Source organism: Telopea speciosissima, chromosome 11 (assembly GCF_018873765.1).
Source record: "Telopea speciosissima isolate NSW1024214 ecotype Mountain lineage chromosome 11, Tspe_v1, whole genome shotgun sequence".
Classification (NCBI taxonomy): Eukaryota; Viridiplantae; Streptophyta; class Magnoliopsida; order Proteales; family Proteaceae; genus Telopea; species Telopea speciosissima.
This window is the reverse complement of record NC_057926.1, coordinates 2,039,184-2,051,229: the sequence shown is the minus strand read 5'-3', so window position 1 is coordinate 2,051,229 and position 12,046 is coordinate 2,039,184. Positions and strand designations below refer to the sequence as shown.

At 44.8% G+C, this 12,046-nt stretch overlaps 1 protein-coding gene across 1 annotated transcript; it reads right to left on the bottom strand.

The window, feature by feature from the left end:
• Positions 1 to 1,702: 1,702 nt before the first annotated feature.
• LOC122646186 lies at positions 1,703 to 4,466 on the bottom strand. Its single transcript, XM_043839681.1, has 3 exons — positions 4,148 to 4,466; positions 3,640 to 3,845; positions 1,703 to 3,502 (listed from the first exon to the last, which is right to left on the bottom strand). Exons 1-3 carry the CDS (start codon positions 4,464 to 4,466, stop codon positions 1,703 to 1,705), a joined length of 2,325 nt encoding a protein of 774 aa, XP_043695616.1.
• Between the last annotated feature and the right edge of the window lie 7,580 nt (positions 4,467 to 12,046).

Below are 12,046 nucleotides of genomic sequence, written 5' to 3'. Positions count from 1 at the left end.
ATGAGAGCGGGAAAAAAACAAAGGCTCACCTTTGAGAGATGCTTTAGTTGATTGATATTCAAATCCCTCTTTTCTTCTTCAAATCCTTCAATCTTCTTCACACACTAGAGTGGAGCAGAGTGGAGTACAGTGAAAAGTACTCCTGCGCCGCCTTGTGGGTTTAAAGAGGATAGCGCAGAAGTTGGGAAGAGAGAGAGGAAGAAGATGAATGAATGAAAGAAATGGCAAAATCGTAAATCGGTATAGAGTTATGGTACAAAAATTTGTAGATAAAGACGCAAACCTTTGTCCTTTTAATATCGTTTTCAGTTTCGGAAAGTTTGGTCGAAGCGTCTCACACTATCACTGATTATTCTATTACTTTTCTCCCGAAGTACCAAGAGTCGCCGCCGCCTTAAACAAATCATTTTGAGTCATTGATAGTGGAAAATGACTCAAAAATAACCAAAACTGAGGTGGAACCATGGAGAGAGATTTTGGTGGAGAATCCACTCAATGAAACTGAAGGCATGAAACCATCAACATTGAAAGAACGACATTCCTCATTCTACAACTTTAATTTCATAATAAAATAATGAACCATGAGAGAATGATGTACATACTACTCAGTGTTTGTACTTGTACACAGCCGGATCTTTATCCTCGCAGGTTCTTTGTCTGGTACAGTTTGTTCGATCCCTCTCATAAGGAGGCAGAAATGATCACCTTACCCCTTATTTGAACATACTATCTGGGTGGGGTTCACTCCCTCTTGTTAGAGCTACTAGAGAACTATACCAAACAGAGAACCTAGAGGATAATTTTCCGTACTTCTCATATATTTTGTTGGGAAGTAGTTTTTTGCACGGGAGTGTGGCCTACGCCAGCACTCCCTTGTGTCTATCTCTCTTCTCCTTAAAACAAGGGGGCAGAGATGTCTTTTCACATGGGGAGGAGAGAGATAGACTCATGGGAGTGTTGGCGTAGGCCACACTCCCAGACATAGAACTTTTTCCCTGTTTTGTTTCTCTTTTTTTTTTTGGGTAGAAAGAGTAAATGATATTATTTATCGTGTAGAACACACAGGTTGTGAAGTAGACACAAACTACACAAACCATGGATGAGATTTAGGCCAAACTGTCGAACACATTACCGACAGGGCCCTCCTTGCTAGGGAGTCAGCAAAGCTATTTATCTCCCTTGGAACATAAGCAAAAGAACAAGATACAAAAGATGAAGATAATAAAAGAATATCTTCCAGAATAGGCAACACCTCCATCGTAATCAATCTGCCACGATGTTGTAGAAAATTGACAACACCCATATGATCAGATTCCACCTACAAATCAGTATAACCTACTGTAACACCATCCAGTAATGCAGTTCGGATTGCCAAAGCTTCACCCACCATGACATTATTAAACATGGCTGGAACAAAAACCGCTCGAATTGGCAAACCCAGATGATTCCGAAAAACATAACCCAAACCACTTTTGCCTTCGGAACTGATTAAACTTGCATCACAATTAACTTTAATCTTCCCAACCGATGGAGCAACCCAAACATGATCAGATACCACATGAGGTATTGAAGTTGCAGCCCTTTGATCAGATTTAGAAGCATTTTGAAAATCCTCGAAATCACAAGTTGCACAACTAATAACCTCTTCTAGTGTACATCTTCGCCGTCCAAAAACCATGTCACACCTAGCCAACCATATATGTCAAAGATAGAATGAAGCAAGGGTGCACATTTGTTGACCATAGTCTTCCCCTATAATGAAGAATGATTTCCACATTCGAATAAAAGAAGAAAGATGATCAACGTTCAAGGCTGAAGATGAGAAACCAAAACTGCTACCAAACCATACTGCTTTCGCAAAATCACAGTTGAGAAGAGTATGAGTAATAGACTCAAAATGGCCACATCGACAACAAGATGGATCAATTGCAAATTTGCGGTGATGAAGAGCCTCTCCAACGGCAAGACCAGAGTTTCTACTTCGCCACATAAACCTCTGAATTTTAGGTAGAGACTTGCACTTCCATACAATCTGCCAAACATCATTAGAGATCCTACTAGTCGACAAAGAAGTGGAGGTAGAAGCTCTTTGCCGATCAGTATCATCTTTCATAGTGGATAACATATGATATGCACTCTTAACAGAGTAAACACCATTTCGAGAAGCCACCCATATCTGCCTATCTTCATTAGGATACATGCGAAGATTGATCCTTAAAATACGATCAACATCATCTTGGGAAAAATAGAAATTCAATAAATCTCGTTTCCATTGCATAGACTCTTGATCAATAAAATCAGCCAAGCATGATAAATCCGGATTCACAAACTTTGATAAACCAGTCTTCATTCCACCATCTATTGGAATCTGTTTATCATGCCAAGGATCAATGGATAAACCCCTTCCATTACTCCATCCCAAACCATCAAGCAGAACATCTTTACCCAACAAAATACTGCGCCACCCCCAACTTGGATCATTACCTGCTTTTGATTTAAGGAAATCAATATTTGGAAAATAAATGGCCTTCATAAATCGAGAAAACAAACAACCCGGATCAGACCATATTCTATGGGCAGTCCTAGAAAGTAATGCTTGATTATGAAGAGTTGGATCACGAAATCCAAGTCCCCCCTTCTCCTTTGACAAACACATACGATCCCATGGCACCCAATGAACTTTGGGTCGTCCCTCCTTATCACCCCAAAAGAAATTTGCAGCACTCTTTTTCACATATAGATGATGAGAGGCAGGTAATTTAAAATGCATGCCAGCATAATTACCCATAGAAAAAAACACAAACTTTAGAAGGACTTCCTTACCTGCATGAGACAATAGCTTTGACTTCCAACCTTGGATTCTCCCATCAATTTTAGAAGTAATATCCTTGAAAAGAGAAGCCTTGGAGATACTAAAGTCTATCAGCAAACCCAAATACTTCTTAGGGCCAGAACCATAAGGAATCTTCATTATACAAGAAAACCATCTGTTCAACTTCTGATGAGTGTTTGGTGTAAAAGTCAAGCAAGACTTTGATAAATTAATGGATTGACCTGAAGCCTTGCAATATGTAGACAGAATATCCTTCAAATGGTAAATCTCATCCACCTTTACTTCTGAGAAAATAAGGCTATCATCTGCAAATAATAAATGAGTAATTGGAGGAGCCCTATTGCGCACTTTGATGCCATGAATGAGAGATTCAGATTCAGCCTTCAACAGTAGACAACTGAGAGCATGACTACATAAAATAAATAATGCAAGAGATAAAGGATTACCTTGCCGTATACCACGGGATGGTGAGAAAGATCCCCTAGATGCTCCATTTATCAATATATGATTAGAAACATATCTCAAACAACCCATAATCATATGGACAAATTGTGAACAAAAACCCATACATAAGAGCAACCTCTCAATAAACTCCCATTCAAGCCTATCATAGGCCTTCTTCATTTCTAATTTCACTGCCAGATATTTCTTCTTACTTTTCTTCCTTTTCTGATATAATGAAACAACTCATGGGCCATAAAAACATTATTAGAAATGGAACGATTAGGGATAAATGTTGATTGATATGGACTAATCACATCATTTAAAATCAGTTTCAAGCGGCCAGCAATAATCTTGGTAATCACCTTGGAAACAATAGTACATAATTCTATCAGCCGAAATTGGTCTACACTTTCAAGTTTTAAAACCATAGGGACAAGGCATATCAATGTCTCATTTAGAGCACAAGAAAGAGTACCAGTCTCAAAGAAGTTGCAAACCAAATGATATAAATCATCCCTGATAATATCCCAATACCTCTGAAAAAAAGCTGGAGGGAACCCATCAGTACCTGGGGATTTAAGAGGGCTCATAGCAAATAATGCATCACGCATCTCATCAACACTAGGCCGGCATACAAACATTGAGTTAGTTTCTTAAGAGATAACAGGCTCCACTGATTCTAAAACAGACTCCAAAGCATTCTGTTCCACACCCTCAGAAGTAAAGGCTTCCTCATAATAAGTAAGAACCAAACCATACACCTCATTCACAGCAGTAGTCCAAACACCATTAGGTCCTTTAAGGCTTAAAATTTTGTTATGTTGGCAGCGTGAATAGTAGTAGCATGAAAAAACTTTGTATTTCTATCACCATCATGCAACCAATCTACTCGTGATTTCTGCCTCCATAAATCCTCCTCTTTAGCAAAGAGATCATCCAAGGAGGACTTTAGAACTTTAAGTTGTGTGCAAATAGAATCAGAAAAAGGTAATCGCTCCAAAGAAATAATATCAGCAATAGTATAGCGAATTTGCTTTTGTACATGCCCAAACACATCCTTATTCCACCTCACATAATTACTTCTACAAACATCAAGTTTATGATGAATTATAGAAGCAGGATCACCTGTAACAGGATCAGAGCAAGCACCACTAGCAACAGCCTTACAATCTGGATGGCAAAACCACATCGCCTCAAAGTGGAAAGGGTGTTGGCCTTGAAAACAACCACCCTCAGTTTCAACCAAAAGAGGACAATGATCAGAGCCAATTGCAGGTTTAACAAAAACCACTGCATTAGAATGATGTAGCCTCCAAGAATGATTCGACAAAGCCCTATTTTGTTTCTCTTTCTTAATATTCTCTCTCCTTCCTGATCATGTGAATCTCCTGTGAACCTCGGAGTAATAAAATGTATAATCAATGACAGAAATGGTTGGACCAAAATCATTTGAATCGGTTTGAAAAAGCCCTAGAATCGATATATTTGAGGAATATTCATATGAATCTGGCATTTTTATCCAAGAAAAAGGATCAGTGATCACCGATTATGACCTAATTGGGTGATTCCCAATCCAATTCATCGATTCTTGAAATGCTGTCTATATACAAATCTTGAGGTACTTCCATCTGTGCACCCATTGAATTGACAACCGTGTCGATTTATCAGAAATTGGAAAAGGGTTTGTCTGGACTCTGGATTGATTTTATTCGATCTCGGATTCAGTCAGAGTCGGCTCAAAATCGATGATAATCGGCTAAAACCCTACGTTCCGTACAGGATCGATCCAAGCATGGTTTAAGGAAGTGAAATCGGTAATGGGATCAGCCTCCACCAATTCCTATTCCAATCTGAAATAGTTCTTAAAACCAAATTCGAATTGGCCAAAATTGGGGATTTGGGATTGGTTAATTGGTCGCTTTGGATTCCTAAAACATTGGTTCGAATAAAATCTACACACATATATCACTTCTGGCAACAATTCTAATTCTAGGCCAAAATTGGTTAAAACTGTGCCTAAAGAATATCTAATACACGATAGTTGAGTTTTTTTTTGGTAAAATACACGATGGTTGAGTTGAATCGCAAAAAAACGTGGGCAAATAGTAGTTTTTCTTGGTTTCATCCAAGGTGAAGGAGAATCTCTTTATCCGTCACTATTGAGGGTTGGATAGGACTTAATGGAACAATCTCAAGAGCAATTCAGACTTTGTACAATATAGGGGGAGAGTATTATTAATTGTTGTATCTAACCGTTTGAATCAATAATCCGATTTTTACCATATTCTATCAGGTAGTTTAAGAAATATCGTATTAATCAAGTATTAATACATATTTATGAGTTTTAATTAAACAAAATAAAAAATTAAAAACTAAAAACCCAAAAGCCGATGAGAAAAACACAAACCTGAAACCCGAAGACTCTCGTTCTAGCAAATCATCTACTCTCACAGCCAAGGAAAGCACTTTGGTTCTCTAACCAACTTCGAAGACTCTAGTTCTAGTTCATATTCATCAAATACAGCTCTCTCTCTATCTCTATTTGTGTTTGTGTTGATAAGATTTATATAGATATGCAATTCTTCACGAATTAGGGGTTTTATCTTTGGGAAATTATCAGTGCCACCCCCTGAGTTATCCCGTTATTTTAATGCAACCCCACTAAGTACCTAAATATAAAATCTGACCCAAAAACTAACGAGGTTAGCCTTTTAACTGTTAATTAGTGATGTCAGCAGGTTATTTTTTTTAAAAGATAGTTTTGCCCTTCCCTTTAGAACAATTGAACCAGGTCTTCTTCTTCCTCATCTCTCACCTCTACAACCGCTACACTCACTTGGTCACCTCTCATCTCTGCAACTGCTCAAGTCTTCCCACCTGCACCTTTGTAACCATCATCAAAATCGAAGAAACAAACCAACAATTCACCTCTGCAACCGTGGTAGTGAAGAAACGAACCTCACTCTAGCAACTACCCACAAAGTCAAGGTCTTCAAAATCATATTTTTTATCATGGGCTATAGAACTACAGATATCCCATTTTTTAAGAAGTGGAGGAGCAACTCATTTGGAAAAGATTTTTGAAAATGCAAAAGAAAAAAGTCTGAAACAGGGAAGGATTTCCTTGCGCTAGGGGAAATCCAAGAGTCCATCCTCCTCCTTCCTCTTCTTAGTTTTTTGTTTTGTTTTTTTCTATTTTTTCTCTCCATCACACAAAACCAGAACAAGTATCTCTCTCTACCCTCTTCATTCCTGATGAACCATAAATCATCCCCACCAATCGAAAGATGCCACATGTCCCTAAGAAAGAAGATCCACCTGGACGTCCTCTCCTCCAAGGCAACGTACTCCAACGAGATATAAGTACAAGTTAGATTACACTACGTCAACAACAAGATGAACACCTCTGTAGGACTCTGGAGCCTGGCTTACTACTCACGTAACCCACATGGACTCAAGAAGGACCTAGTCATCCGAAAGGATCTATCCCTCCGGAAGGATCTATCCATTTAGAAGGACAACCCTACTAGGACTCTAAATCTCGTCGGAAGACGACCAACCGGAGAGGAGCCTTGTTACTCAGGGAAACCTCCACCTACGAAGAAGACTCCACATCAACTAGGGACTCTCCACTCCGCCATGCACTACTATAAAAGAGAAGGTATCTCACACCCTCAACTCATCTTGAATAATCTCTATTCATCTGTTTGCTCAGGAGATCTCACTTTGGCATCGGAGAGCCCTAGGCCGGAACCACACCGGTTCTCTCTGGTGACTTACTTGGTCCTCTTGCAGGTGACGACACTCGTAGGACCGCTCGATGATTTCTTAACTCAACAGATTGGCGCCGTCTATGGGAACAACGCTAGCCATTACACCTACTAGCTCGCTTCTATACTCATACAATGCCGCCACGAAGGAAGACCGCTGCCTCCACCAACAATGTTTCGAGGAACGGATCACCACCCCTGGAGAGCTCTCATCGCCACAGAACCAATGGCCACAACCATGTGTCTCTGGAGGCGGAGGTCCCAAACGATGACCAGGTCGTTGTAGCCGAACCTAACAACAAGGCGGTGGTGGAGGTGGTACCCGACCCTAATTCACCGGCAACTGTAGGTTTGGTCCATGACCTACAGCGACAAATACTGGATGATCGTCGATTCTATTGAGACTATATGACGTAGCGTTCGATGTCCCACCGCCATAGGGTATCGGTAGCCGCAAGGGCAGAGCTTGTACCTCGACAAGAGCCTGATCCTAGGGGACCACCACTCTAGGAGGAAAGGTCAGAGAGACTCGCCAGGCGATCAGCATCCATTCCCCTACCAAGGGAGCAGCAACTCGCCAGGCGAACACCCATTCCCCTGTCGGGGGAGCCTTCTCGGCACCCTAGAAGGACGAGAGACCTCCCGGGGATATCAGACGGTGGAAGGACACCGACGCCTAGGGCACGGGTGCCAAACCCAGAGAGATCCGCCAGGAGGTCGGTGGTCCAAGGTCGACTGGGGGAGAGTCACAGGCCAGGACAAAGCCAGATCCGACGAGAGGAGAGCCCCTCCCCATTGCGTCAGGGTTCATCGCGACGTAACCATTCACCATCCCATAAACACTCAAGGCGGGAGGGGACATCAAGGAGAAGTTGTGAACGAGGTCGTAGTGAGTGTCCTGCCGGACATGAAGGACAGGCACGAGAGGAAGAGTTGGACCAAAGGCTCCGGGACCTGGATGAGAAGCTGGAAGGGTTGAAGAAACAGACCAGAGGAGAGACACACTCTGTACCTAGACAACACCCATTCTCCACAGAGATCATGTCAGCCACACTCCCCTTCGGGTTTTGACTGCCTACCTTTGAACTATACAGTGGTACCACGGACCCTAATGACCACATCAACTATTTTAATGGCATGATGACACTGTATGGTGGGTCGGACGTGGTCTCCTATCGGGCATTCCATGCATCCCTCAAGGGTGCGGCTACATCATGGTTCTCCAGGCTACGACCAAGGTCGATAGGCTAGTTCGCAGAGCTATGTGAACAGCTCGTCACCCGCTTCTAGAGCAGCGTCAAGTAGAAGAAGACCACCGTCAACCTACTGAACGTGGTACAGAACCCTGGGGAATCTCTCAGGGAGTATGTCAGCAGGTTCACCAAGGAGTCCTTGGAGGTTCAAGATTTGGACGACCAGACCCAGGATGTAGCCTTGGCAGGAGGCATCAGAGACTTGGACCTGATCAAGGACCTGGCAGGCCATGAGACCAGGACCATGAAGGAGCTCCTGGAGCGGTGCAACGAGTTCGCCAATATGGCGGAGGTACTGCAGGCCAGGAAGAAAGTGATAGAGGCCAAGCCCCAAGACAACAAGAGGTCAACACCGGATGACTGTAAGGAAGGCAAGCGGACAAGGACCGAGCGTCGGCATAAGAAGAACGATCTTCCCTCCGGAAGAACTGATAGTCATCCTGAGAGAAGTGAAAGAGCCAACAGCCCCGAGTTCACACCGCTGAACACTACCCGGTCACAAATCCTCATGTAGATCAAGGACCGTGACCTAATCCGATGGCCACGACCCATGCTAGCAGGACCTGAGAAGAGAAGCCCTAACAGGTACTGCCTCTTCCACAAGGAGAATAGGCATGACACAGAGGACTGCTTCTAGTTGAAGAGAGAGATAGAAAGCCTTGTAAGGGCAGAGAGCTTAAACAGGTACGTGAAAGGAAGGTACGATGGCCATTCGGGTCAGGCAGACAGAGGTCGTAACTGAGAAAGAGAAGAGCCAAGGAGAGAGGAAAGAAGGATGGATCGAGAGAGAGAGATTGCCTAGAAGGGGGAAGAGATGCAGCAGAACCGAGTGGCACCAAGGGAGCCCCCATCCTCATCGGACAGGAGTCCACCCAGAAGGCCAAAGCCTATGCCAGGTTTATGGGAGTTACAGAGAAGCCAAGTAAGATAGCCAAGACTGAGACAGTAATCTCCTTCTCGGAGGAAGACCTAAAAGGACTGAGCTTCCCACATGAGGATGTACTGGTGGTACAGGTGGAGGTAGCCAACCGACCCGTACACAGGGTATTGATAGACACAGGGGAATCGGTAGACGTACTCTCCCTGGATGCCTACCGACAGTTCAGGTTCGGAGACGATCAACTCAAGTCGGAGCCTACCTACCTCCATGGATTCTTCGGTGCAACCGCCTCCATTAGAGGTACCATAGAATTACTCGTCACGTTCGGAGTGTACCCCCAGCAAGTAACGATCATGGTGAACTTCATGGTTATCAAGTCCGTGGTGTCATTCAATGGCCTCCTAGGGCGACCCTCCTTGATAGCCCTTAGAGGAGTCGTGTCACCATTCCACCTGAAGGTGAAGTTCCCCACTAAGAATGGGGTAGGCGAAGTTCGGGGAGATCAAAAGAAGGCAAGGGAGTGTTATGCGACCTTCATGAAGAAAAATAATGGTAACACCCGCGGAATGACACTCTACATAGAGAATCTGGCCAGCGACCAGAGAGATGAATTGACAGAAAGAAGGGGTAGGCTAGTGGAGGATCTCGTCCCATGGCCACTCAGCAAGGATGACCCCTCCAGGGTTGTACAGATAGGCTCACTGTTGAGCAACGAGCAAAAGAATGAGTTGGGGCATCTCCTCCAAGCGAATGTGGATGTCTTTGCATGGTCGACCTCCGACATGCCTGGTATACCACGTTCCATAGCAGAACACCGCCTACATGTAGACCTGACCCGAAAGCCCGTCCAGCAGAAGAGGTAAAATTTTACCCTAGATTGACGAGCAGCCATTAAGGAAGAGGTGGAGAAACTCAGCCAATTTGGGTTCATCAGGAAGGAGAAATTCCCCACCTGGCTGGCAAACGTAGTCATGGTGCCGAAGCCCAACGGGAAGTGGAGGATGTGTGTTGATTACACTGATCTAAACAAGGCATGCCCGAAGGACGAGTACCCACTGCCCCGGATCGACCTGTTGATCGATGCTACTGCTGGCCATGAGATGATGAGTTTCATGGACGCCTACTCCGGATACAGCCAGATCCTTATGCATGAGGATGATGAGTCTTACAACGCCTTCTGGACGGACACGGAGAACTATTGCTACTACGTTATGCCGTTCAGGCTGAAGAATGCAGAGGCCACCTACCAGAGGATGGTCAACAAGATGTTCGAGGAGCAGATCAGGTGTAACATGGAAGTGTATGTGGACGACATGCTTGTGAAAAGCACCTAGGCCCACCTGCACCTAGCTGACCTGGAGGAAGCCTTCACAGTACTGAGAAGGAACTAGATGAAGCTAAACCCTGCCAAGTGCGCCTTTGGTGTAACCTCAGGAAAATTCCTGGGGTTCATGGTCTCAGTACGGGGAATAGAAGCCAACTCATCCAAGATCAAAGCCATCCGAGAGATATCACCCCCTCGAACAGTCAGAGAAGTACAAAGGTTGAATGGAAGGGTGGCAGCCCTTTCAAGGTTCATGTTGCGGTCAGGAGACAAATGCTTGCCGTTCTTCAAGACATTGAAGAACCTTCGGAGCCCAAAGGACTTTACGTGGACAGAGGAGTGCCAGAAGGCGTTCGAGGAGTTAAAGGGGTACCTGGAAAGCCCACCACTACTCAGGCAGCCAGAGCCCAATGAAGATCTACAGGTCTACCTGGCGGCCACCCCAGTCACCGTAAGCGTAGTACTCCTGAAGGAAGAGGGCAGGGTCCAGAGGCCCATCTACTATGTCAGTCACATTCTGATCGATGCAGAGACCAGGTACACGAGGATTGAGAAGGTAGCCTATGCACTAGTGGTCGCAGCCAGGAAGTAATGACCATACTTCCAAGCCCACACTGTCACAGTCCTTACCGACCTGCCCTTGAAGAAGGTACTCCACAAGCCAGATGTATCTGAAAGACTCATAGCCTGGGCGGTGGAACTAAGTGAGCATGACATCAGATTCCAACCACGAACTGCTATCAAGGGCCAAGCCCTGGCAAACTTCGTCGCCGAGTGCACCCTACCCTAGACAGACCCAGAGGCAGATGAACCAGAGGAACAGGACTGTGGATCGTGGGAGATGTTCGTGGATGGCTTGAGTAACGCGGTAGGAAATGGGGCTGGCCTCATACTTACCAGCTCCGAGGGATTCCGGATCCAGTATGCACTCCGATTCACCTTCTCGGCATCCAACAACAAAACAGAGTACGAGGCACTACTAGCTGGACTCTGGGTGGCCAAGGCAATCCAAGCAACACACCTATCCATCCGTAGCGATTCTCAGCTCGTCGTGAACCGGGTGAATGGAGAATATGAGGCAAAGGACGAGTGAATGGCAGCGTACCTAGTACGTTCCCGATCACTAATCGAGGGATTCATGAAGTTCAAGATGGTTCGCGTACCCAGGATCGAGAACACGACTATCGATGCTCTGTCCAGGCTAGCCAACGATGAGTTCCGAGACCTGGCAGGAGCAGTGTACATTGAGGTCCTGCATGAACCAACATTCCAGGAAAAGCAGGTCAATACCATAGAGGAAGGGCCTAGCTGGATGGACCCCATACTTGACTACATACAGAACGATACCCTACCGAAAGACAAGGTTGAGGCAAGAAAGGTCAGGACGAGAGCTGCGAAGTACACCATCCTGGACGGAGTACTATATAAGAGGGGGGGGCCACGACACCACTACTCCTGTGCCTGGGATCCAAAGGAGCCAAGTATGCCCTGGCAGAGGTCCACGAGGGGGTATGCGGAAGCCACATGGGAGGACAAGCCCTA

Excerpts from the sequence above, each read along its gene's own strand:
- LOC122646186 (XM_043839681.1), bottom strand. The coding sequence starts at position 4,466 with ATGTGGTTTTGCCATCCAGATTGTAAGGCTGTTGCTAGTGGTGCTTGC. Across the intron at positions 3,846-4,147 it reads AGTAGATTGGTTGCATGATG|GTACTGATGGGTTCCCTCCA; the intron begins GTGATAGAAATA and ends TTAAATCCCCAG. Across the intron at positions 3,503-3,639 it reads TATGTACTATTGTTTCCAAG|AAAAGGAAGAAAAGTAAGAA; the intron begins GTGATTACCAAG and ends TCATTATATCAG.